This window comes from Vombatus ursinus, unplaced genomic scaffold (genome assembly GCF_900497805.2).
Source record: "Vombatus ursinus unplaced genomic scaffold, bare-nosed wombat genome assembly UNPS02015184.1, whole genome shotgun sequence".
In the NCBI taxonomy this organism is placed as follows: Eukaryota; Metazoa; Chordata; class Mammalia; order Diprotodontia; family Vombatidae; genus Vombatus; species Vombatus ursinus.
Genome location: NW_020954962.1, coordinates 330802 through 352897, shown reverse-complemented (window position 1 = coordinate 352897; position 22096 = coordinate 330802). Strand labels below are relative to the sequence as shown.

The window sequence follows — 22096 nt, the reverse complement described above, 5'->3', positions numbered from 1 at the left end:
TAACAGAATAAACATTTTTAAAAAAGTATTTAAAAAGAAGAGATGGAAATGAAAGTTGAGGTTAGAGAAAGTGATCAGGAAAGGCTCTGTTTAGAAGGCATTACTTGAACTGTGTGTGCAAAGAACAGCAGGATTGTAGGAGATGAGGAAGTAATATTTTTCCATTTTTCCCAAGGGGTATGACAAATACAAAAGCACATAGAGGGAAAATGAAATTTATGTGAGGAAAAGAACAAAGGCTAGCCCTGTTGAATGACAGAGCAGATTCAATGTAAAATGAAGCTATGAGGACACAGAATTAATGAGAATGAATTAACTGAGGTAAGATTTTGGTAAGCTTCAAATTATTGACTGCTTCCTTCACATCTTTGTTTCTCACACTATAGATTAGAGGGTTCAGCATAGGAATTATTATCATATAAAAGACAGAGGCCACTTTGAGCTCCTCCTTTAAGTTTTGATTCCTGGGCACACAGTAGAGGAAGAGAATTGTCCCATGGTAGATAGTGATGGTCATGAAATGTGAGGTGCATGTGGAGAAGGCTTTACGCCTCCCACTCACTGAATTCATCTTCAGGACAGTAGTCAAAATAAAAAGGTAGGAAGTAAGGATTATTACAAGTGAGCTCACCTCATTGAAGGTAGCAAAGGTGAAAAGAAGCATTTCAGTTATGTAAGTATCAGAGCAGGAAGCAGAGAGAATGACAGAATATTCACAGACAAAATTGTCCAGGATGCTAAATCGAGAAAAAGATAACGAAAGGAGGGAGGACATGATGACAAGGGAAGAGATAATGCCCCATGCATAGGCCCCAGTCACCAATAGAATGCAAAGTGTCTGGGACATGGCGACTGTATACATCAAGGGATTAGAAATGGCCACAACACGGTCATAGGCCATCACTGCCAACATGAATGTTTCCGTCACCACAAATGTGCAAGCAAAAAAGAATTGAGTGATGCAACCCTGGAAGGACATTGTTCTGTCTGCCACAGCTAAGTTCTCTAGCAGCTTGGGAGTAACAGCAGTAGAATAACAGAAATCCACAAAGGACAAGTGGCTGAGGAAAAAGTACATAGGGGTGTGGAGTTTGGAGTTGATCTTGATGATGATCATCATGCCCAGATTCCCCAGCACAGTCACCATGTAGATGGCAAGGAACACTAGGAAGAGTGGGACCTGGAGCTCTGGGTTATCAGAGAAACCTAAGAGGATGAATGTGACTCTGCCACTCTGATTCTTTTCAGTGCTCAGCATACTTCCTACAGGGAAAAAGAAAGAGTTAATCTTTATACATGGAACATTAAGGAAACTGGAATTCCATAAATTCATAAAAGGAAGAGTCATGAATTTGGGTCTGTGGAACTGAGAAAGACAAATGAAGAAATAGAGGCATTCTATATTTTGAATGGGGCACCTACGTGGTGCAGTGGATAAGGGATGGGCTTGGAGTCAGAAAAAAATTTGAACTGAACTCATGTTTCAGACAATTCCTAGCTATGTGGCCTGGGCAAGTCTCTTAAGCCAGTTTGCCAGTTTGCTTACCTGTAAAATGAGCTGGAGAAGAAAATGACAAACCACTTCAGTATCTTTGCCAAGCAAACCCCACAAAGGGGCCACAGACGATAGCACACAAGTTGAACAACTGAAAAAAAGCAAGTATATTCTGAAAGGGAGGCTCACTAAGAAAGATCCCCAAGGTTGGTGTTGATTCTTTGGTGGCCAAGAGACTAATCTGGGAGTGATTAGTATGGCAGGTTGCAGGAGGAGTGACCCTATGTAGATATGTTGTGGTCACACATTTGAGTGAGCTTGGAGAGAAAAACAGAATTCTGCTGGGAAAGTTGAGTTTGGAAGTAGGATAGTTTCAGTGGGTTCCTGTCAAATAGGGGAGCTGTTTCAACATTGAGTATAAGTTTGTGAATCTTGGGTGCACCAACTGGGTTTACCCAGTGATGATCCAAGATAAGGTTAGCCAAAGAATGTTCAAAATGGTGTACTATCCAGGTTGTTTTCCATTTCTGTTTCAGGAAGACATCTCCTGGGGGAGATGGCATCACCTCAAATAACATAGAACAATTGAAATCATGAGAGCAAATCTGAAATATTAAATAACATTATTGTTATTATAAAATATTTGGGAACTTTAACAGTTTGTTAATTTTATCAAATAATATTAATTTTGGTTGACAAAGGAAATCATAAAGAGACAGGGAATGAAAGATGTCATAATGCTCAGAATTTGTCCATACTTCTGGGGTTCCAATGAATATTTTAGATGACAAATCTGACATTCAGGGAGATATTCCTCTGGGAATATAGAAAGACGAATGAGAAGTTGGGAAATTATTCTTTAAAAGGAGTATATCTGTCGAGTATCTGTCGAGAAGATACTTATTCCCTTCCTGTTACAACATTTGATTAATTGAAATTGTTCATATTTTAATAGGATGCCCCACAAATCTTAGTGGAATTCTAAGCAATTAGAGTTCCTAAAGGTACTAATGATTAGGATTTAACTAAAACTTTTAAGACAGCCAACCAAAAGAAAAAAAAAACGTATAATTAATCAGATGTAACTGGAAGACAATAAGTCTCCTTTAGACAGAAACTTTTCTTGTCATCCTTTTATCATCCTTACTTCCTTTACATCTGCATTAAGTCTTTTGGGACACTGTGCATAATGTCTTATGTTTTAAAAATGACTGGAATATTTTATTTCTGTTTGTTCTAACTACAATCAACATGGTGAAAGTTCTCATTTTACCAAGGGGGAAGCTAAGCATCTAGGAGGAGAAGTGACTTTACCAAAGTAACGCAACTAATTAGTAGTCAGGATTCAAAACCTGGATTTCTGACTCCAAGTCCAATTTTTTTTTTCTATTAGGTTGCCCAATATCTACAAACTGAGAAGAGAACATAAGTGTGTGGGGATAAAAAAACCAACAAACAAAGAACAAATAAAAATAGCCAAATGCCTGACCCTTAGTAGAGTTGTAATGTAGACAAAGTTTGCCTATGTTGTTGCATATTTTGATTCCTGGGTTTTCTCCTACCTTGAGAAACTGTAGGCCATGGGGCATTTTTTTAATTTATGGAGAAAAGTAGATTTAATCAGACACTAAAACCTGAGATTTTTTGGTTTGTTTTTTTTTCTTTTCTTTCTTCCTTTTTTTTTTTTTTTTTAGAACTGCAAGTTTTATATTATTAGAGAATGTTCGGGTCCACTGAGATGTAGAGGATCCAAGATGCATGCAACATGTATATGTCAGAGACAGGATTCAAATTTAGATATTTCTAAATAAACAGTTCTCTATACATTCTTCCACATTGACTCAAAACTAAAATATAGGAGGCACGTTATTAAGATTAGTATAATATGGGTTTTAACTCAAAGAGATCATAGAAATGCGAAAAAGACCCACATGTACAAAAATATTTATAGCAGCTCTTTTTGTGGTGGCCAAGTGTTGGAAATTGAGGGGATTCCCATCAATTGGGGAATGGCTGAACAAGTTGTGGTATATAAATATAATGGAATACTATTGTGCTATAAGAAATGATGAGCAGGTGGACTTCAGAAAAACCTGGAAAGAATTATATGGACTGATGCTGAGTGAAGTGAGCAGAATCAGGAGAACATTGTGCACAGTAACAGTCACATAATGTGATGACTAATTTTGATAAACTTGGCTCTTTTCAGCAATACAAGGATCTAAGACAATTCCAAAGGACTCATGATGGAAATTGCTATCCACATCCAGAGAAAGAAATATGGAATCTAGATGAAGATTGAAGCATACTATTTGTTCTTTTGTTCCTTTTTGTTTGTTTGTTTGTTTCTTCCTTCTTATGGCTCCTCCTATTGGTTTTATTTCTTCTTTATAACATGACTAATGTGAAAATATGTTTAATAAAAATGCATATGTAGAGCCTATATCAGATTGCATGCTTTCTTGGGGAGTGGGATGGGAAGAGAAGCAGAGAAAATTTAAAACTCAAAAGCTTATACAAGTGAATGTTGAAAACTAAAAATAAATGAATTAATTAAAAATAAAAAAATAAAAAGATTAACATAATATGCCATTTTTTCCAGTGACATTTTCATTATAAAATATTACTTGAGGGAAAGCAAAACAAAAGGATATGAATATTAATGATCTCATCTCAGTTTCTGAGGTAGAGTGATAGAAAATATATATATTTTAAAAAATAAGACCTTCTCATATTACAAAATGTAATGAAAGAAGCCCATGTAGAAAGACAACAGAGAGCCAGCACCCAGACAGCCCTTTTCAAGGCTGCTATGTCATAACTGATGGAAGCAAGGGAGATTTCAGTGCTGTCTGCTGCCTTCACAATTTATGTGTCCACCTATTAAAAATAAACAAATTATCTATCTATCCATCTATCTAAGCTATTTATCTATATTTACCTATATAACTATATATGTATGTCTATATCTATCTATATCTATATACCCTAATCTATATCTATCTGTCTATCTATCTATCTATCTATCTGTCTATCTATCTATCTATCTATCTATCTATCTATCTATCTATCTGTCTATCTACCTATCTATCTATCTGTCTATCTACTAGGTTATATGGTATGATTGTGGGACTAATCCTTTTTCATTTCCAACTTTTTTAATTACTCTTGGGGGCACTACCATCCTCCCAATCACCTAGGTTTACAATCTAGGTTACTCCCTGACTACTCACTCTCTTTCTCACTCTCCATATGCAGTCTGTTGCCAATACCTGTTGATTTTACCTCTACAATATTTCTTACATATACTACTTTTTCTCCTTTGACATTGCCGCCAAATTGGTGCAGTGTTTCATCACTTATGCCTAGTCTATTGCAATAAACTGCTGATTGGTCTCCTTGCCACAAGTCTGCTCCTTTTCTAGTCTATCCAATACTCAGATAACAAAATGATCTTGCCACAGTACAGGTCTAACCATTGCACTTCAGTATCTCTGCCAAGAAAACTCCAAATGGAGTCACAAAGAGTTGGATATGACTAAAAGAATTGAACAACAAAGTAATTTAATATTTCATTGCTTCATGAAGGTCACTAGGATTTATTTACTAAGTCGTTGTTTTGTTGTTATCTTCTTTTTGACAGAAATTTCCACATCAGTTTCTCCCTCTCATGTCAAAACCATAGATTGTGAACTTACAGTTCCACAAGTTTTTATATGTAAATATATACATCTTTTATCATTCTATGTCAAAATCTTCTTCTGATGCTTCATCATCACTTGGAAATCAACCAGGGCTATTGAAAGGTGAGAAGATGATGTTATAAATAAACAATGAAAATAGAAATTTGCCTTGAGGCCTGGACAACCTGGATTCAAATCCTAATTCTGATACATACTATGTCATCATGGACAAATTACTTAGTCTCTGAGTTCTCTAGGTTTCTCTTTAAGGTTAAAAGTGACAGAAAAGGTATCTATTTTATAGTGGTAGAGGGAGTTGTATTTATTAAACTAAGAGTTCTGTATACTATCAAAATTACAAGTCCAGTTATCCCTCTAAATATTTGGGATAAGAATTCAAACTTTGCCATGTCCAACTAATCAGAAAAGCTCTACACGTGGGCATGGTCATAACGTGTTAACATAAATTGACTATTGAGGTTCCGGTAGGATGGTTTTTTTGGGGGAAATAAGGAGGTGGGTTGGACACAACTGCCCCAAGATATTTATTATGTTAGACAGTCTTTATGACTTTTATTACTAAAGAGGCAACCAACACTGAAGAATTATGAGATTCTTGAAATAGGGGAATAAAAGCTCTCTAATTTCAAATAACTCGATTCCTCTCATGGCAGGGATTATGCTTGATACCTTATTGCTTCCCAGGGCTTAGCAATAAACCATAAATGTTACAATGCTAGGAGAATGCAAAGTTGTAACTAATAGAACTGACATGATTTTAGCTTAAGAAATGCCTCTTTTGCCTGGAAGCACCCTTCTCATGCATCAGCCACAGGGAGGCCAATGAAACATTTCTGGCTTTCAGGAGTTGGCATTGTGTAGGGAAAGACCAACAATGTCTAGATCCATTGACTTACCTGAAAGTGTACTCCTTTGAATGGTTTTGTTTTCTCCTGTTTCCCCTGGTTCTGTGGGTGATTAAGCTGTTGGTAAGATATTTTCATGACCACAAAAAACTCTTCCCCAAAAAGACATTCGCGTAATTATGCATTAGTAAGTTTATGCAACATATTAGCTTATGCCATTATCATGTCCAGGTTCAGAATAGACAGAAACATAGAATATGTAATAATATTATAAAATATAATGTGAGGCAATCGTTGTTTCTGCTATGTCTAGAAATCAAGTCTTTTAACAATGCTCTGAAGCTTTTATCTGTCTTCAACACCTTAGGGAGTTGAGCTGCTGAGAATCTCTACAGGCATTTTCCACTTTGTGTGTTTCCCTCAAGGTGGGCCACAGGAAAGATGATTAAAGATAATCTTATGTCTCCTGTGCCACATCTACTGAAGGAGATTTTCTTGAAATCATATCTGAACAAATAGCTATACTATTTGTACCTTGTGAAGTTTATTATCTATTAAGGCAAAAAGAGAAGCTCACAGTTTTGTATTTAACTGCATTTTTAGTTGTTCTTTGTATATCAGGATGTCTGTGTTTTTTGATTATTGTTAATTTTATCATATTAAAAAAAGGAAAAGGAAAAAAAATGACATCCAAAACTTTATTTTTTTTCCCTTAAACATGTGTAGCTGTTTCAAATCTCTTTTCCAAGCATTAATGTGAAACTATCTCTGGATGAAAAAGTAATAGAAAATTATGATGAAAATATAATTCACTTTGATTATTTGTGACTAGGAAGTGGGAGGAGTAATTAGGTGAGGGTTGATCTGATTCACCTTTTATGGTATAACTAATATATGAAAAGGATAAAGGAGAGATTTATTGGGTTATCCCTTTATCCTATGACCTGTCAGAGTAGCTATACATATCAAAGTTAAACATAGGAAAATTCTATTTAATTAAATTAAATACAGTTTATTTCAGTTCAGCTAAATTAAAATATCAAAAACCTAAGTGAGATCAATACAAACTATTTTTTAAAAAATTTTTATTCACAAATTTATCTAAGTTAATTGTCATCATAAGCATCAGACAAGAAAACTCTAGAAACCACGTTAACAGCAAACATTTGACATAATTGCCAAATGGAGAGGGAAGGGGTATATGGGGTGCTCAGGAAGGACTGGCATCTCTGGTGTAAGGGTTTGCTGAGCACTTCTCAGCACTGCTTATTTACCTTTGGTGTTTACCTGCCACTCAACTCTCATCTGTGACTCCAAAGACCTGTAATGTGTACAGGGGTCACACCCTGGCAAACTGTCTTAGCAGATGGGCTCAAGTAGATTGATGGTAACTGACAAGCCTCAAACCCATAAGTGAGTTAAGGGAGAGGATGTACCTCCCTGCAAAGGCTTCCTTGGTATAGTGGGTGGATGAAAATAATTTGTTCAAAGGCCACGAAGGCAGCTAAAAAAGCATTGTGGAGATCACAGAGCATGGTCACACATCAAAGACACCAAGATGTCCACTGCATCCATCACCAGTCATCCTGAATTTTGTCTTGCCACTGGACTTTGATGATGCTGGAAGAGAAAATGAGGCTGAAGACTCTGTGTTATTTTGGTGCAAATCCAATTCATGCACAAGTCAAGACATCATACTGTGATGTCATTTATCCTCTTTTAAAACAAAGGACAAAGAACAGCAACTTGTTTAGAGTATACATTTCTGCACATTTTTACAAAACAAAACAAAACAAAACAGTATGACTGATTTCACAAGCACCACTGTTTCATAAAACAAGGAAGATCAGTGGAATGCAAAAACAACGTAAAGAAAGGCAGGCTAGATATACACATAATTAAAATTATCCCAAAGTTTTTGAAGGATGAAAAAGGAAGACTTTTTAAAGAAAAATTTTTTTAAAAATTACTAGGATGAAACAATATATTCCAGTTATCATTTAACTTCTGCAATAAAGATCTAAGAAGAACACTAAACTGAGTAGAGATGGGGAAATCCAAGGAAAACCACAGGGCTTCTTTCTTTGCACATGATCACAAATTGAATAAGTAGGCCAGTGGAACAGGGTTGGGAAAAGATTCAGTCCTATTATACTTATCCCAGGGAGAGAAATCTTTGTATTATCTCAGTCCACTGGTCATAGAAACCCTTTTGCTCTAACTGAGATGAGAGAGACAGAGAGAGAGAGAGAGAGAGAGAGAGACAGAGAGACAGAGAGAGACAGAGAGAGACAGAGAGACAGAGAGAGACAGAGAGAGACAGAGAGAGACAGAGAGACAGAGAGAATTGCAGAATCATCATCATCATCATCATCCCAGGCAAAGAACAAGAGTGAGTGAATAGTGCCATTGTTTGGAAACCTTTGGAGGCTTCTAGGTTGCTGAGAGAATGTGGGACCAATAGTTCTGCAAGTCTAAAGCTGTTTTTCATTATCAAAAAACAAGTACAAGAGCCTTGCAATAACTTTCCTGTTTCTGTTGTGAATAACACTATCCCTCTAGCCACAAGTGTTGCCAACACATGTATCTTCATCGATTTCTGACTTTCTCACCCTTATGTATTTAATCTGTTGCCACATTCTGTCAAATTTTCCTTCATAGTAAATCTCATATGTTACCCTTTTCTCATCTGACAGTGACATTACCATGGTTCAGGGCCAGCTCCATCTTTATCATCACCACTGATTTTTATAGTACAGAGCAAGGTCCTTTAAAACTATTCTCCCATTTGATCCTCAAAATAACCTTGGGAGGTAAAAGCTATTTTTATCCTTATTTTACAGATGATGAAACTGAGGCAAACAGAAGTTAAGTGACTTGCCCAGGATCACACAGCTAGTAAGGGTCTGGGCCCATATTTGAATTCAGTGTTTTTTTTTTTTTTTCAGACTTTTGCTGCAGCACCCATTCCACTTCTCCACATTAACAGCCTATTAGTGGATTTTTGATTTTCCCTTCTAATATTTCTCCATAGCCCAATTTTGTCTGCAATATGGTCACTTAGACATCAAATTGTTCTTAAAAGAAACATATTTTTCTTTTCATTCAAAGCCCCTCATAACCTGGCCCTCTCCTAACTTTTTAGTCTTCTTATATCTGACTCCCACCTCATCCCAAGACCTGTATACTGTGTGACACATGACACTGTCTCCATTGCTGCTCTTCAAAGAAAATATACCATCTCCTGATTCTGAGGATTTTCACTTGACTCTATGCTTAGAATTTTCTTCCTATTCTTCTTCTGACCTCCTTGGCTGCCTTGAAGCACCAGCTAAAATCACACTTTCCACAAGAAGACTTTCCTAATCTCCGTTAGTACTTTCTTTTTTATTTCAAATTTATCCCCTATGTAACTTATTTTATGAATCAAACTCCTTATGAGCTTGGAAAGATTATTTTTTTTCATTTTTTGGGGGGATGTTTTTATTGCTTTCTCTGTCTCTGCTTCTGTTTTTGTCTTTATCTCCCTCTATTTTTCTGTCTCTTTCTGTTTTTGTCTGTTTTTTTTTTCATCTCTCCTCTCTTCTCTTCTCTCTTTCTCTTTTACTGCACTTTCAAAATGGATATATGATTCCAAGAATTGCTCATCTCCTTAAATGACAATCTATGGTTTCTGATTCAGTGAACTATAAGAAGTTCTTTACCAGCTCCATTTGCTCTACTCCTTTCCCTTTGTAGCTTATTCTAAGATCCAGTACTCTTTCATGGTTAATGAGATTTCACATAAATATTTGTACCGGCCGCGCCGACCTTGTGTCGGCTGTGCTGACCCTCTCCTCCTATAAGGAGCAGGCTGCCAGAGTCATACTCACTCTCGAGTCTTCGGTACTCAGCCGGATAAACACACAGACTACCTAGCCCCTCCTCCCCAGACCGCTTACTAGCCAATGATTGTAGGGTCAGTTACCGGAAGGAGCTGTCTGAGTTTAGCACACCAAGGGAGAGGGAGTGACATAGGAGGCTAGGACCGGATACAGGAAGGAGGCATCTGGGATTAGTGCATAGACAGAGTACGTGACCTAGGAAGTCAGGAAGGAGGCATCTGGGGTCAGTGCTACACAAAGGGACCCAGGAAGTCAGGAAGGTCACAGGAAGGAGGCGTCTGGGGTTGACGTAGCATATAGGGAGGGGACTAAGCAAAGGGAACTCGCCCTCTGCCATCCCACTCCCATGTGGCACCACCCCTAGCCTCAGGAGCACAAGCTCTGGCTACTTCCTTGCACCCAGCTTATCTCACATAGCACTGCCCACTGCCTCAGGGCTTCTCAGTACCCAGCCCATCCCAGTTCACCACGACTCCGCCTACCACAGCCCCTGCCTCGACTTCCAAATATACCCAGATCTTACCCTAATCTTGCCACAGCGCCCACCTGGTAGTTGCCAACATCAGACAGTCCCTCACAAATATTCTTTTTGCCTTTCAATAATCCTCATACAAGGTGATATTTACAAAATATAATACCTTTATTTTCTCCCTTGCTCACATTGATTAATGAAAATTTTAGATACCCACATCTCAACCTTTCTCTTTTTTTTTTTTGAAAATCTTCATGTGTAAGTCAATGAGTGAAGCATTTCTTAAGTCCTTACTAGATGCAAATCACTGTGCTAAGTGCTGGTGATATAAAGAGAAAAATAAAGCAGTCCCTTCCCTCAAGGAGCTCCCATTCTAATGGAGGAGACAACACATATAGAAGGTTTTATTTTAATGTCACATGGAAAATCCCCTTACTCTTCAGGGTAAAGTGGCAAAGAATATGGCAAACTTTCTTCTTTACTATCATTTTCATGGATGCAGTCATATCAGTTTCTGTTGTTTAGTTTTTGTCAAAGCCAAAGACTTTGGTGACAAGAACTTTCTTTTCTGGATCTTCAGTAGATGTAGTTATAGTATCTTCAGAAACAGTGACCCCTCCATAGGCATTGCTTCCCAGATGAAGACTGAAGACACTGGACTAAATATTATTATTCCAAAATCTCTTTAGTTTGGGATCCTGAACTACTTACATCATGGTCTGAGGGAAAATCATTGTTAAGTTGCTCATGATGATTTTATTTTCCTGGCACATCTCCTGGAACTTCATCTCTCCTCTCTGTCTATCAGACACTTATGTCTTTTTTTTTAGCTCTGCAGGCTTACCTCCAAGATAAGTAATAGTGGCTGCCAATTGACGAAATAGTTGGTTTCTTATCTATAGAAACTGACTCTCTGGATGACGGCTGTAAGGCTTGGGCTAGAAATAGCCCTGGTGGTTGGAGGTTGAGAGAGGATGATGCCAACCAAAAGCTATTGTGCCTATGAGCCTGTAGGTGGCAGCTGGTCAGGCACTGCTTGTTATGATAAGGAAGATGAGGCCTTTCTCTACAATTATTTCTCCCCTTAACAAAGACTACTTGGGCTGGACTGGAAATAGGTATTGTGGTTTGGGGGACACTGCTATTCCCAAGGCTTTTGGGTTCAGAGTCCTGAGCTGTCTGCATCAGGATCTGGGTAGAAATAGTGGGAAAGATTGTGGTAGAGTTTCACCTTGCCTAATAGATCATGCATCCTCTCTCTCCATGCATCTTACGTTATTCTGCTATATGATCTAGGCTAGCTCATCTTCCCTGTGAATGGCAGTTGATTAACAGTTGGTGGGCAAGGTTGGCCCCTTAGCCATCAGAGTTCCTATCTTGATTTGTAGCTCTCAGGTCCGGGTTGTCAGCAGAACTATTTATGAGAGTGGTATTGCAAATCCTAGGGCTCTTGTATGAGCACTCATTCTTTGATAGACTAATGCACAATTGAGACAAAATTGTTAGTGGAAAGAACATTGTACCTGAATTCAGAGATCCTGCCATTTACCAACTGCATGCCTTTGGGCAAGTTATTTCAATACTTTGCATCAGAAACTCTCTCCCCTCCCCCACACTCTATCCTCAAATTATATTAGGCAATGATCAAGGTCTCCTTCATTTCCAATAGTTTTTCCTTATTAACTTTATTTTCTTCCAAAATTATTTCAATTTATAGAATAATTTTTCTTTCTCCTCCAATGGCTTTGGTCAGGAAAGCCTTTTCCTTTTGCTCAATGACCTTAAGAGAAGGCAAAACTCCTAAAAGGAACTGCCTTATTTCTTCGAAAACCCTTACAAAGAATGAAGAAATCATTCCACACTGTAGAAATAAATCAGATTATACTGAAGAAAGTGATTCAATCCTCCCTCTGTCAGGTTTTAACCCACAAATAGTTCATCTGTTTTATGTTCTATTAGGAGTTTTGTTAACCTTACTGATTTCTCTGTTGGAAATGTCTCAGTTCTTTCCTTGGATTAAATCCAAAGTTCATCTCTGCAAATGCTATACTGAAACAAGGGAGGAATGTGTTCTAGGATACCAACATCAGTGTTTTTGTACTCTTTCTAACTCCTTGGGTTAGACTATTTGGAAGGGCGGAATCATCCTTGATCAGTATGTAGAACACTATCATTGGCTAGATTAGCAGCATCTATACACAGAGCTAATTAATTAATCAATAAGTATTTATTAAGCACCTCCTAAATAGGAAAGGTTGTACTAGGTGATGTGGATATGAAGACAAACATTAAATAGTTCCTGGTCACAAAGAAGTTACATTTTATTAAGGGAGAAAACATGTACATATATAAGTATATTTTATACAAACATACATACATATGTGTATGTATATGTGTGCGTGTGTGCATATATATATATATATATATATATATATATATATATATATACACACACATGTCTCAACTAAAAAATACATTGTTGCCTATTAATTTCTGGAGGGTTTCCTTCACATCTTTGTTCCTCAAACTATATATTATGGGGTTCAGCATGGGGATCACTACTGTATAAAAAACAGAAGTCACTTTGACTGTAAGCCATGAGCTTTTGGAAGTGGGTACACAGTAGAGGAAGAGAATGGTCCCATGGAAGATGGTGATAGCCGTTAGGTGGGAAGCACAGGTGGAGAAGGCTTTCCACCTCCCGCTGGATGAATGCATCTTCATGACAGTGACAAAAATAAAAAGATAGGACATGATAATTATTATAAGGGTGCTTAATTCATTGAAATTGGCAAAGATAACAAGTATCATTTCACTAAAATGCCTATCTGAGCAGGAAGCAGAGAGGATGACAGAGTACTCACAAAGGAAGTTATTGATAATGTTAGTCCCACAAAAAGACAATACAAGGAGAGAGTATGTGAATATTAAGGAAGATATTAATCCCCATGAATATGCTCCAGCAACCAGCAGTGCACAGAGTTTTTGAGACATGGCAACTGTGTATAGCAGAGGATTACAAATAGCCACAAAGCGGTCATAGGCCATCACTGCCAACATGAATGTCTCTGTCACCACAGATGTTGCAGTAAAAAAGAACTGTGTGATGCATGCTGTAATAGAGATCGTTCTGTCTTCCACAAGTAAATTGTCTAATAGTTTGGGGGTAACTACAGTAGAGTAACAGAAATCCACAAAGGACAAGTGGCTGAGGAAGAAGTACATGGGGGTGTGAAGTTTGGGGTTGATCTTGATGACAACAATCATGCCCAGATTCCCTACAACAGTTACCACATAAATGATCAAAAACACAATGAAGAGAGGGATTTGAAGATCTGGGTAATCAGAAAATCCTATGAGTATGAATATAGCTGCAACAGTCTGATTTCTGTCAGCATTCACCATGGTCCCTGCAGGAAGGAATTAGAAAGTTTATCTTTAAAAACAGAACTTTAAGAAGAGTGGAAGACTTTGGTATTGCTAAATCTAATTATAGGGTGGAGAAAGACAATTGTTACATTTTCCATGTGAGCATTTACAACTTGGAAATTAGCAAAAACCGCAAGTCATAGCTTGATTTACTGGGTTGTTGTCTATTGGACCTAAGAAAGTGATGTATAAAATGTTAATAATCCAGATTAAACTTAAAAGTTTGTCCTTTTTTTTTTGGTTTGTTTGTTTTTGAGAACCAATTGTTAAATATTTATGACTACTAGAGGAAAGTCATGCAGGATGGGGAAAGTGGAAGGGAGAAATAGATATATTGTGTATAATGACCAAGGGAGAAAAGTAAAGAAATATTGGTCAAAGCTGGTGTTGATATTTAATGGTCTAAAGTGTACTATGGTAAGTATTTGACTTGGGAGAAGAGGAAGCACATATAGATTGTGAACTGATTGTATGTTTGAGTGAACTTAGTGTACAGGTTCTTAATTTTTATCTGGTATAGGTCTCTTTTTCATGAAAAAATGCATAAAATAAATGGCATGTGCTTTACAAGAAAATTAGTTATGTTGAAATGAAGATAAAATTACATTCCTAACTCTTTCCTCCCCTTGGACTCATTTGACAATTCTGGTGATTTTCTCAGGAGGAGAAAATTCCATACATTCAAAACTGAAGAAAATGTTAAATTTTAGTTAGAGGAGAATGGAAATAAAGAGGGAGTTGCCCATCCAATTTCATAGAAGCCCAGAAGTCTATCCATAGACTCCAAGATAATCCCTGTCTTACAGCAACCAATTTAAAAACATTCCAGAAAGCTGTAACTCTATCAAAATGATATAAATATGATGGAAACATAAATCATGATGATTTTGACTAGGTTGTATAGAGTGGGGAAAAGAAGAGAAGAAGGTATGGTATTTGGTAGGATTCTGAGGATGAAAAGTTAAGGTCAAATATATTCATATGCACACACAACTATTCATGGGTAAAGAAGTAAGAGAAGGTTATGTATATGCAAAATGTCAAATTAGTAAAATCCTGATTAATAATGCTTCCCTTCTTTTGACATAGAAAGATTGATTGATTGACATAGAAGATTGACTGATCAATCTTCTATTGCTGTCAGTGTAATGAGTTAGCATTTATGTTCCCCAAGGTATCAGTTCCTCTACATACTAGGTACTCAATGGTCTTGATATCTGAATATCTCCATTGAACTGATATTTGCAAACTCACATCAATTCTATTTATACTTTAATTTCCTATTTCTTATCAAGGTCTCTCCTAATCCAAAGTTGCTCTGTGATTCCCCTCTGTCTTACCAAAAAATCTGGATTTTGTTGTAAGCCTTGAACATATGAAAAAACTTTTCTTGTATTTTGTATACATTCATTCCCAAAATAGACCCCTCTGATTACTATAATAAACTTTTTGTACATTATCTATATCAAGTATCCCTATCTGAATTCATAGAAATAAGAGTTCCGGATTTTTTTTGTTTGCTTATTATTATTATTATTATTAGGCAATGAGTAATATAAAATAAAACATCAGATCAACAACAATAAACAGTAAGAACATAAATTATGGTCATTATCATATCTAGCATAGAATGTTTTATTTTTTTTTGTTCTCTCATATTTTATTTAAAAGCATTTTCATGTTTTTGCTCAGTATAATGGAATTGATAAGTCTAATAGCCAAATAATCTATGTGGCAAAATTAAGAGCTCTTAAAATTCTGAATAATAAGCTTTCATGAAAATTTAGAAGTTAAGATTTGTTAGTCTGGCATTAAAGCCTTCCAAAATTTTTATGCTCCTAACCTCCAAAATTATACATATATATTACCTGCCTTGGTTACCTTTATTGAAATACTATTCCCATTTGCAATGCCCTCCATCTTCATTTTTACCTATTTAGGTGTTCACTTTCTATCAAGGGGGCTTGAAATCACTCCCTTTTCCCTGACCTCTTAGCCCCCAGTAGTATAATAGTAAATACTAGTATATATATAAATACTAGTATATATATAAAAATAATAGTAAAAAATACTATTCCTTTCTTTCAGTACATGGAGTGCTTACTACCTTCAATATTCACTGTCAATTCAGCATATATTGATTTATATTCTTAATAGGGTTAGGACTAGATTTATGATTTCATTGGTATAGGAAACTCAGTTAAGGATCTTCCTTATGCCTGTATAGACTACTGCCTTTTTCTGTATTTTATAGTCTTAACGACTTGCTTAGAGCACAGGGATGTTAAATGATTTGTCAATGGTCATAAAGTTAGTATATAACAAAGGTGGGACTTAGAAGCAGGTCTTCCTGGTTTTGAAGCTGGCTTTCTATACACTATACCAAGTTATCTCTCATATTATTGTACTATATATATAATATTATAATATGTATAACATTTCCAAGAAATATATTTAGCACAATAAAATACTTAATGTATAAAATAACACAAATATCTAATATAAAATTATGCTATATGTAATGATTGGATAGATAGATAGGCTTCTATTTATCTATCTACCCACTCCACATCTAAACCTCTTCTTGAGTGAAAGTGAGCCTAGGCTTCAAAAAGTTAGGTCAACAAAGCTCAAAATCTGGCAAGGCCTATCAAGCTGGAATGACTCTAAGTATAAGACAATGGGAAACGAGTGGCTTGTTGCCTGAGAACCAGACATTCTATGTTTAAATAAGCTTGTTATTGTTTCAATTACTGGATAATGCAATCTTTGGCTACAATAAGTCTTTGAGATGATTTGTGATATGCACTATTGCAATTTCAGATTGGTCAACCATCAAGCCATAATTTCTTTCATCTCCAAATAAGTTTTGAGTCTCTTGAGCACAGGAGCTGTGTTTAGTGACTCAGGGCTTGACTGCATTGTCTTCTTAATAGATAGTTAATAATGCATATTTATGATGCTTATTCTTAACATTTTAATTCAACACCTGCAACTATGCCCTGTCAATTTCTTTCTCATTTATTAGACAAGGTCATGAGCAAATTAAAATTATGCTGTATAGTTTAATAATTAGTTGGCCCTATTTCACATTTTGTCAAACCACATTTCTCAGTTAAGTACAAAACCTCTCCCAGTCTGAATTAAATGGATGGGTTGAATGATGTGATAAATCCCATCCCTACCCCAAACCCCTACCACATTTTCTTTCCAACCAGCTGAAACTTGGACCTCTGCTTTATTTCCTGCAAACAAAATCAGTTTAGACCAAGTCCTTCCCTAACGAATTGTTCTTCTGCCTTAGTCTCTCCTTTTAAAACCAGGAGTGGTTTGATCTCCCCCAAGGGGAGGTCCTGATTGGGGTGGGTTCTGATTTTCTACCCAAGATTCCTAGAAGCAGTTGAGACCCATAAAGCAATTAACATTCCTTAATTGTCAGAGAGGAGTGTTATTAGCCACACCTAACTGCTTACTGATCCACTTTCCCAGCTGGAGCAAGTGGTAAGGCTTCCCAACTATCCTGACTCCCTCCCATCTAGGTTGCTGATTTAACTGAAGGGACCAGTCTGGCCTATACACCCCAGCATTAATAAGCTGTTACCTTGCTTGGAGAAAATGTGCCTCAGTTTCCTTGTTATTGGTATTTTATGTGCCACAGTCATAAAAGAAGAACATCCCAGACAAAGAAAGAAGAAGCAAAACCCAAGTGTGCTGATTCCACAGTTTGTGGGCTCACATGGAGTACATATTTCCTAGTTCCCTGGTTCTATCATGAATGATACTGTTAGTAAAACATTCCCATAGATTAATAAATATCTTGGAAAAGAGTGTGCTCAGCCTAAGGCCAGTAGGAGACACATGTAATATATCCCCACAGAAAACTATGGAAGTCTTCATTGGGTATACAAAACAAAATCCACACTATTTCATAACCAAGTTCAAGTTGGATAACTTAAAGAAAGGTAAGCCACCTTGCTAAATGTAGGCAAAAGATGGGGACAATGTTGTATAACTTAAATCTACCCCCAAGCCTTTGGAGAGTCAGACCCTAGAGAATATATTACTAAGGTTTTCCTGTTGTTGTTTTCTCCCTTCTCATGGGGCATAACATAGGTGATTAGATACAATGCCATTTCTCCAGGGCCATCTTTACAAATGAGATTTCCTTGAAATCACAGAGGAAATGTCCAACTTGAGAATTATTTTCCAACTGCCTTATTTCTGTCTGGTTCCAATCTCCTTCACAAACACTATTGCAGATCTCTCCCAGAATGATGCAACAGTAAATCATTGTATAGAAAATATAACACCATCTACTTCCATGATTTTCCTCTGGGACTTCTGGGAGTTGGTCTTCAAATAGCCCTAATGGGAAAGGAAGCATACAGAAAAATGTGTGTGGGTAATCTTGGGTATTGGTTCCTTATTTGGTTACTTGTGAGCAACACCCAATAAACATCAACCTAGCAATATTTAATTCAATTCAGTACAAATGTAATTAATTGGAGTTGAGAGAGTAAGGTCAGAGTCTGGATATAAAAGAAAAATAACAAAACAAAGTGCTTATTATATGCAGAGCTCAAATATAGTAGGTGAGGGATGAAAAATAATTTACGTGCTTCAGTTCAACAAGCATTTACTATGCACCTACTATAATTCAGGGACTCTTTGCAGATATTCTGTATGTAGAATTGGCTGGCCCTGATAATTGGTAGGCAATGAGAGTAATAAGGAAGGAAAAATGGAGCATCCTTTGCTGTTAGACCAGGGTAACTAGACTTATTTGGGTACTTTCAATAATTTAGAAAGAGGGGATTTGGGGAAAAAGGAGTAAGGTTTTTATTTTGAAATGGAGAGGCATATCAGATGTAAAGTTGGGTGATATCCAAGAGGCAGTTAATGACCCTAGACTAGAACTCAGAAGAAATGTAAGTTTTAGATATGCAGATCTTTGAAACATATGCATAGAGATTACCAATGAGATCTAAACAGATTACCAAGAGACAACATAACACCTTTGGTCATGTAATGTTAGAGTCTAATGACTGCTAAATCATGAACTGCATCCTATGTCTCCTTTCTTTGTTCTTTCAAAAATCACTGACAATGACTCAGAAATATTTATTTGCCATTTTTCCCCCAGTACCATGAATGTAGTTTTTCTGGGTCAGGTTCATTTAATTCATGAAGACAAGTTTCTTCTTCTTCTTCTTCTTCTTTTTCCTCTTCTTCTTCTTCTCCTTTCCAACCTGTACATATGGTTCTTGAGGTCTAATTCTCTTTAAGAAATTAGTGTCCTTTCCTTTTATTGTATCCTTTGCAGAGAGAACACAAGAAAAACAAAAAAAAAGTAAAATATGGCATCACCTTTGTAGCATCATTGAATGTACCCCAAGAAGCAGTATTACTATTCTTGCATGGATCCCTTTATTTTCACCAATACAACTAAGCATACAAAAAAATGTTTTTCCCTTAGAATTCATCACCAGTCTTATTACCTTATTACCTTTAAAATTTTTGATATCATTCTAAATGATTGTCCTTCCTTCCTCCCTTTATTCCTTCCTTCCTTCATTCATTCAACTATTCTGGAGAGCAATTTGGAACTATACTCTAAGGCTATAAAATCCTTTGACCAAGAAATACCAATACTAAGTCTGTAACACAAAGAGATAAAAAAAAAGGGGAAAAAAAAAGACCTACATGTACAAGCATATTTACAGCAATTCTTTTTAGTGATGGCAAAGATGTGGAAATTGAGGGAGTTTCCATCAATTGCAAAATGTTGAACAAATTGTATATGATTGTGATGGAATACATAACTATTTTTTCCATGTATGCTCTCAGGAAAAACTGGGAAGACTTACATAAACTGATGCAAAGTGAAATGAGAAGAATCTTGAGGACATTGTATATAGTAACTAGCAATATTTTATAATGATCAACTGTGAATGAGCTATTCTCAGAAATACAATGATCCAAGACAATTCACAAGGACTTATGATGAAAAATGCTATCCGTCTCCAGAGAAAGGAATTATAGAATCTAAAAGCAGATTGAAAGATACTTTTTCTTTATTTTTTTTCTTGTTTTGTCTGTTTTCTTTCACAGCATGAATAGTATGGAAATATGTTTTGCATGACTGCACATGTATAACATATATCAAATTGGTTGCCTTCTTATGAGGGGGAGGAGGAGGGAAAGAAAAATAATTATGAACTTAAGTTTTTAAATGTTAGATTTTACATGGAATTGAAGAAAAATAAAATATTAACTAAAGAAAAAAAAGAATCGGCCAAATGGAAAAAGAAGTAAAAAAAAAATCTCACTGAAGAAAATAATTCCTTAAAAATTGAAATTGGGTAAATTAAAGCTAATGCCTCCATGATTCATCAAGAAACAATAAAACAGGGGCAGCTAGGTGGCACGGTGGATAGAGCACCAGCCCTGGGTTTAGGAGGACCTGAGTTCAAAGGTGGACTCATACACATAACACTTACTAGCTCTATGACCCTGGGCAAGTCACTTAACCCCATTGCCTAGCCAAAAAAACAAACAAACAAACAAAAACAAACAATAAAACAAAGTGATAAGAATGAAAACAATAGAAGAAAATGTGAACTATCAGAAAAATCTGGACTGGTAAATAGGTAGAGGAGAGGTAACTAAAGAATTATTGGAGTACCTAAAAGTCACAATCAAAGAAAGAGCCTAGACATCATATTTTAATAAATTAACAAGGAAAACTGCCCTGAAATTCTACAACCAGAGGGAAAAATGAAAATCCAAAGAATCTACCAATTACCTCCTGAAAAAGATCCCACAATAAAAACTCCCAAGAATGGTATATCAAAATTCCATGGCTCCCAGGTAACAGAGAAAATACTTCAAACACCAAAGAAGAAACAAGTTAAACAAAGTCAGTTTCACACTAGATTTAGTGGTTTCCAAGATAAAGGAATATAAGGCTTGGAATATAATATTCCTAAGGCAAAGGAGGTAGAATTACAACCAAGAATAACCTCCCCAGCAAAACAGTATAATCTTTCAAAGGAAAATGGATATTTAAAGAAATAGAGGACTTTTAAACATTCCTGATGAAAAACTAGAGCTGAATAGAAAATTTGACATTCAAACACAAGATTCAAGAGATGCATAAAAAGATAGACATGGAAGAGTAATCACAACGGGCTCAATAATGTTAAAATGTTTACATTCCTATATGGATGATGATGATGATACACACACATTTTATATATAAATTTGAGAGAAAAGTTTATAAAGGAGAAGAGGATGATCAGAAATGTCAGAGAGTGCAGATGAGGATTGAGAAAGGTTATTAGATTTGGTTATTAGGTAATTATTGTTAACTTTGGAAAGAACTATTTCTTTTTTCTTAATTCCTTTTTTTTTTAGTTTTCAACATTTACTTCCACAAGATTTTGAGTTCCAAATTTTCACCCCATCTCACACCTCCCCCCACCCCAAGATGGCATGCATTCTGAATACCCCTTCCCCTAGTCTGCTTTGCCTGCTATCTCTCCCCCACTTTCCCTTCTATTTTCCTGTAGGGCAGGATAGATTTCTGTACCCCATTTCCTATATTTCTTATTTCCCAGTTGCATGTGAAAACATTTTTTTAAACATGTGTTTTTTTAAACTTTGGGTTCCAAATTTTCTCCCTGCCTCCCTCCCCACCCACCCTCATTGAAAAGGCAAGCAACTCAATATAGGCTATACTTGTGCAGTTATGCAAAACACTTCCATAGTAGACATGCTGTGAAAAACTAACTCTATTTCCCTTAATCCTATCCTGCCCCCCCATTTATTCTATTCTTTCTTTTGACCCTGTCCCTCCTCAAAAGTATTTGCATCTGATTACCTCCTTTCCCAATCTGCCCTCCTCTCTATCATCCTCCTATTCTCTTGTCCCCTCCCCCTCCTATTTTCCTGTAGGGTAAGACAGATTTCCATACCCAATTGAGTGTGTATGTTATACCCTCCTTAAGTCAAATCCTATGAGAATAAGATTCACTCATTTGCTCTCACTTTCAACCAGTTCTCCTCCACTGTAAGAGCCTTTTCTTTTCTGTTTTTATTTTGTGAGATAATTTACCTCATTCTACCTTTCCCTTTCTCCTTCTCCTAGTATAATCCTCTCTGACTCCTTAATTTTATTCTCCAGATATGACCCCTTCATCTTCAACTCACCCTGTGCTCTCTATCTATCTATCTATCTATCTATCTATCTATCTATCTATCTATCT

General features: G+C 36.4%; 2 protein-coding genes across 2 annotated transcripts; both read right to left on the bottom strand.

Annotated features, from left to right (window-relative positions):
- Positions 1 to 298: 298 nt before the first annotated feature.
- LOC114031585 (olfactory receptor 5D18-like) lies at positions 299 to 1258 on the bottom strand. Its single transcript, XM_027846717.1, has one exon. It carries the CDS (start codon positions 1256 to 1258, stop codon positions 299 to 301), a length of 960 nt encoding a protein of 319 aa, XP_027702518.1.
- Positions 1259 to 12860: 11602 nt separating this feature from the next.
- On the bottom strand, positions 12861 to 13805 carry LOC114031575 (olfactory receptor 5D18-like). The gene has a single exon (XM_027846708.1). The coding sequence runs from the start codon at positions 13803 to 13805 to the stop codon at positions 12861 to 12863; it is 945 nt and encodes a 314-aa protein (XP_027702509.1).
- Between the last annotated feature and the right edge of the window lie 8291 nt (positions 13806 to 22096).

What these genes read in the sequence shown, in the direction of transcription:
- LOC114031575 (XM_027846708.1), bottom strand. Translation starts at nt 13,805, where the DNA reads ATGGTGAATGCTGACAGAAATCAGACTGTTGCAGCTATATTCATACTC.
- LOC114031585 (XM_027846717.1), bottom strand. Translation starts at nt 1,258, where the DNA reads ATGCTGAGCACTGAAAAGAATCAGAGTGGCAGAGTCACATTCATCCTC.